The 5886-nt window shown below is 30.6% G+C and overlaps 1 protein-coding gene across 1 annotated transcript; it reads left to right on the top strand.

The window, feature by feature from the left end:
• Positions 1–2471: 2471 nt before the first annotated feature.
• LOC148603877 (uncharacterized) lies at positions 2472–4845 on the top strand. The gene is made up of 2 exons (XM_088553304.1): positions 2472–2559; positions 4499–4845. The coding sequence occupies exon 2, from the start codon at positions 4511–4513 to the stop codon at positions 4814–4816; it is 306 nt and encodes a 101-aa protein (XP_088409430.1). The 5' UTR covers positions 2472–2559; positions 4499–4510; the 3' UTR covers positions 4817–4845.
• The last annotated feature ends 1041 nt before the right edge of the window (positions 4846–5886 follow it).

The following is a 5886-nucleotide window of genomic DNA, read 5'->3' as shown; positions in this document are numbered from 1 at the left end:
TTAGAGTAAATAAAAAGATTTGTTCTTGATATCCATAATAATAACCCGAATATTCAAGAATATCGAAAAAACTAAAAACATAAATTTTGTTTTGTAGAAAGAACTATACGAGTTACATGTTGTTGCTCATAAAACGAAGCGCAGGTGTATGTTATCAATTTAAACTGATTTTGAAAAAAAAGATCAGACTTCACCTGTATATAAACAAATTCTTGACCATAGCCTGAGGATACCGTGTACCTTATTCTGGAATATTATGCGCATATTTATAATATTTTGCGAGACTACGCTAGTACTTAGTATTTTCTTGTAAGTTTAGAGAACCGCAATTTGCAAATCCATATATATTTCAATTCGAATCATTTGCAAGCTACATGACTTGTCAGAAATTGTTCAGTACTAAGACTGGGCATGCATTTGAAATTTCCTTCACATAAAACTAAAAAAAATATCCTTAATTTATTTCATTTGAGAAATTGACAAAAATAACTAACGGGATATTTGAATAAATAAGAAAGTTTTCCCAACTGTTCACTAAATAAGCTAGTTGTTCTTATAGACACTTGGAACAATGAAAACGTTAAAAGAACAATAGTCTATGAATAAATTCTAAGAGGGAAAAGGAAAATTAAAAATCTAAACTGAGGCAAAATTATTGCAAATGACTTTTATATGGTTTCACTTGAATTGGGAAAACACTATTTGTCATATTTTATATGAATTTAGCCTTCACAGGAACTTTATGTGCACGTTTTTAAATTTAGGTCATATTATGTAATTTTCATGTGACAATTACATTCTTTCAATGTGAATTGATAAGAAATTCGATTCACATAAATAGTACATGAACAATATTTGTCTTAAAAAAACAAACCGCACCAACACCGCAACACTTAAGACTGTGGGTGAACTCAGGATGAGCAAGAAATTAGAGTATTAATGAGAAGAAAATTTAAGTAATCGAACACTAAATCTTTATGAAAAAATAATCAGTAAAATAAATCTTTTACAGGCTTTTTTAAGATCAGTATTTCGAAAAATCATTATCTTAGTTCCCTCTCTTTGCATTGAGATTATTTAAACCCAACTTCAACAAATAGTACTCGAAATATTAATCTGTTAAACTTTATAACGGTTATCATGTTTTAAACCACGAAAATTGATACCCGTAAATTTGTTCATTCAATTAACTTTCTGAATGAAAATATCACAAACAAAATAGACATTAAAATCACAAGAGATAATAAATTACATAATGTAACAATATTAGATATACTGAATATTACATGTCAAATCTGTATCACCACTATAACCTTGGTTCCCTTGATTACTCCTTAACAAACTTTTTTGGAGTAAAAAGCACCATTCGTACAAGACGTGTTTTCATCTATATCTATGATGTGATCTTTTGCTAGTCAATTTAATATTTCTAGAACATGCCTTTCGTTAATAAATATGTCGTCTTTTAATTAATGCATTGACTGTTGATTAATTATATCATTACAGTAAACAACAGATAAACTTATATATCAGAAATCAATCTTTCTATTCTTTGACAAATTCACAACCAATTACATAATATCCCCAGTGTAACGTGTGAGCATCTATCTCATTTGTCTTTGTCCTTTACTTATTGACTACAATGTATATTTCTCCTGCAACGGTAAATATTCCACTTATCCATCTACATTAATCTTCGTCTGTGTTGTCAATTCAAGGAATGTTTCAATATTTTACTAGGCATTTTTTGAACAGTTTACACTTCATGAAACGAGAGGCGGTTTAAAAAAGTGTAACATTGTAGGCTGTCCCGAAGTGGTTTATTTTGGTTATATTTGATATTGCACATGTTTTGAGTTCTGGACAGACAAAACACATATTTAAATATAAACAGGGAAATAATCAACATTGGGTATTATAAAAACAATCATGATACTAAAGAACGATGAATAATCTTGAAACAATAGGAAACATTAAATTCATTCCACGTGTCCTACTTATCTTTACTTAATAAATTATATCCTAATGAAAAAGATAATGTTATTATTGGTTCGATGACAACAATAAAACACTTCCAACGAAAGAAGATTTAACCATCTGTGATAACTGTAAAGGTGTCATTCATATCTTCAGTACAATAGACACATATAGGATAAAGTATAATTGAGAAAAAAGGATGGTCGCCCAAAAACCACATGGAGATGCACTGTTGAAACGGAAATGGAAAAGATTGACATCGCTTGGAGCGAACTTAAAAAGGAAATTAAGATAGAGAATAGTGGAAAAGCCTAGTCTTTGTCCTTTGTGCCTTTATTTGCAACAAAATATAAATGCAGATAGGTTATGTATATTTAAGACGTGGTTTCACGAATGTAACATGCTTAGGACATATAAGTGTAAATTAAACTGTAAATTATATCATATTACGTTTCCGAATTGATATCGGCATGGTATCAAATAAAATAAAGTTGCATCTGTTGCATTGTTTAATCAATATAAGACTATAAGAGCAAATGGTAAGATCAGAATTCATCGGAAGTCGACTTTTGGTTATAACAGGTAAGTACATAAAGTATTGTGCTCAATGATGAGTTGATATTTAGTGTAGTGTAGTACACAAGTAAATTCATGAAGTGTTTTACTTTTTGTGGTTGCTAATTTTCTTTGATTCTGTCAATTGTATCAACTCGCGGGTGCCATTTTTTGCAGGTTTGATAGCAATAAGCGTTATATGGTGTGAAAAAAACAAATTCGCTGATACTATATTTTTTGCGATGTTCTTTCCATCGCAAAATCAGTAGAAAAAATGGTATACTTTGAAAATGAATCCGCCTACAAAAGTCCGAAAAAGGGGGGAAATTTTATCTGAGTTTAAGAAGTTCCATAAACTGTTTTGAGTGGGATTTTGTCAAAAATGGTTTTTGGAATTTTATTTTGATAAGCCTATTTCAAGACGTGAAATGATATCATTTTCAGGAAAATGTTACCAAAATAGGTAATTTTAGGTGCCTGAATAATATTCAATTAATATTTTTAATGTCTCATAGGTGTCAATTTTATTTGTCTAAACGAAATTTATAGACGAGATGTTTTTTTTTATTATTTGTAAGATAGGATTATCTCAAAAAGTACTTATATAAAATTAAGGCCTATGGTAATGAATTGAAGAATTTTGACCTATTTCAAAATCACATTTTTAAGTATATCCCTCACTAAAAAAAGACGAAAAAAATGTTGAAAACAAAACGTATTAAGCATTTTTTACCCAAACGTTAAAAATAGATCTACTTATCGTTTAAAAAACAATGCAATAGAAAAAGTTTTATCCATATCAGGTTTATAATGTATTTCTGTTATGGAGATGACGTCCTAGTTATCTTGTGAACATAGAATTCCGGTAAAACCTATAAGTGGGTATTGTCATTCATATGTTTAAGTTTCATTCTTCAATATCATGAAATTTATTTCGAACATTATATGTCAGTGTTATTTAATGTAATTCTAGTCGTCGAAATTCAAATGTGTGTCATTCTCCTTTTTCATGTGAATCGGAGTTACTTCAAAATTTTATAAAAGAGAAGAAGGTAAAAAAGGAAGCTTGGTCCCTCAATTTTATATATCGAAATATTGACAATATGCTCTTTATTAATAATCCAAATTTTTAGAATGGCTTCCACTTATTTATCCAGCAGAAATTACACATTTGTCATACATTTTGTTGTCGCGCACTTTTCATATACCTAATAAACGAAATAATTTCGATTTAAAAATCATTTGTCGTTTTTTGTGCAGTAATATACCTGCTTCACTTGCCTATTATGTTTATAATTCTCACTTGATAATGAATAACGGAGTCAGTAGCGACTATTCATACTTCTAAATAAGCTATCATTGCAGGACGGTAAATATAAATAAAAATCTGCTACATATGTTGCCAGTTTTATATCCAGAAATATTATGTTTCTGAAAAAGATTGTAGATGATACATCTTTATAATATCAACAAGCACATTCTTCAGTATGTATTTGTATATTTTTTATTTGCTTTTCATTCCTCACTTTGACGCGCCTTTCCTACAAACCAAAGCTTTAGTTTGTAGGTGTAATTGATTTACTCGATTTTAATCATATCTTTTATTTTCACTTTTTTCTTGTCCGTATCTTTTGTACCGTTTTGACTACTGATATTTCCAAGAAGACCAGCAGAAATTGTATGCTGCACGGTTGTGTTGAAATATATCAGAAATTATTAGCGGTAACTATAACGGGACATAAAGCGCACAATAAAATCTGGTTTAAACCAACTTGCAATTAAAAGAGTCAGGACTGTTGCAATGGTTTTTAACGTTCTTTTTTTGAACCCTGATATTGCCATTTCTGCTAAGGACTTCCATTTTAACTATATCTTGTGACTATTGCGTAGAGTTTATCAGTTCGGTTATTTTGAATTACCTTTTTTAGAGGTTCAGATCATTCAGATATCAAATATATTGTTTCAGTCTCCCTAGAAAATGAACGTCCTTGGCCTAACCATGTTTGTTGGTGTAATGGTGATTGCTAATGCTGAATCACCACCTGTCATCACACCACCTATGCTCGGGTGTAAAATATGGATGAACGGAGAATTGGTGATGTTGCAGCCAGGTGAGAATAAAGCAATTGGTTGTAAATTTTGCCACTGTCCTGACGATGGAGGAGAAGCAGGGTGTTATCATGTTGATTGTGCAGAAGATTTTGGCATTCTTTGTCCTGAGGGAGAGTCATATCAAGAAGAAAAAGGTCAATGCTGTAGAGTTTGTAAGAAGACAGAGACGTAAATTAAGCAATAAAATATTGTTTTGTTTTGTTTTTGTTTAATTTCTAGAACTAAAAGTTATAAAAGGATAGTTCTATTCCAGATACTAAAAGTAGTTAGACGCCATGATGCACACAGCATCAATGTTACAAACAGAGAGAAATGTAAAAATATACTATAATTGTGTCATGAAATAATGATTTTGAATGTCAGTGTTATTGCATAAGGATATTTTATCTACTCCATCGGGGTATTTTGGTCAGATTTAAATTGCAGGTGTTTTGATTATGGACGGGATTAGCGTTTTATCTACTCCGGTGTAGTATTTTAGTCAGATTTAATTTTCCCTGGACTTGATTATGGAAGGGATTAGTGTTTTATCTACTCCGATGGGGTATTTTAGTCAGATTTAATTTGCACTTGACTTGATCATTGATGGTATTAGTGTTTTATCTACTACGATGGGGTATTTTAGTCAGATTTAATTTACACTGACTTTATTATGGATCGGATTATTTTTTGTATCTACTCCGGGGGTATTTTAGTCAGATTTAATTTGCACTTGGTTTAATTATGGATGGGAGTAGTGTTTTATATACTCCGTTGGGATATTTTAATCAGCTTTAATTGCCCTTGACTTGATAATGGAAGAGATTAGTGTTGTATCTACTCCGGTGGGATATTTTAGTCAGATTTAATTTACACGTTACTTTATTATGGATCGGATTAGTGTTTTATCTCCTCCAGGGGTATTTTAGTCAGATTTAATTTGCCCTTGACTTGATTATGGAAGGGATTAGTGTTTTATTTACTCTGGTGGTGTACTCTAGTCAGATGTAATTTGATCCTGACTTGATTATTGATTAGTGTTTGTTATTTTGTGGTTATTTTTATTATAAGTTAATTGGAAACAACTTTCCTTGTCAGAGTATTTTTCGTGTAAGCTGCCCTTATTTCATTTTAAAGGACAAGACACGATTTTCAAACTATTGTCTATTCTATGAACCATAGTTTCGCATTCTTATGTATACTAAGTCATTTTTTGTATATTGCTCTAAATTAAATTTATCGAGTTCAATACTTGACGTTACA

The sequence above is a fragment of the Perna viridis genome, chromosome 11 (assembly GCF_037379345.1).
Source record: "Perna viridis isolate PV_CMFRI_1.1 ecotype Kerala chromosome 11, ASM3737934v1, whole genome shotgun sequence".
NCBI lineage: Eukaryota > Metazoa > Mollusca > Bivalvia > Mytilida > Mytilidae > Perna > Perna viridis.
The sequence above is the reverse complement of the archived record's forward strand: the minus strand, read 5'-3'. Positions and strand labels throughout refer to the sequence as shown.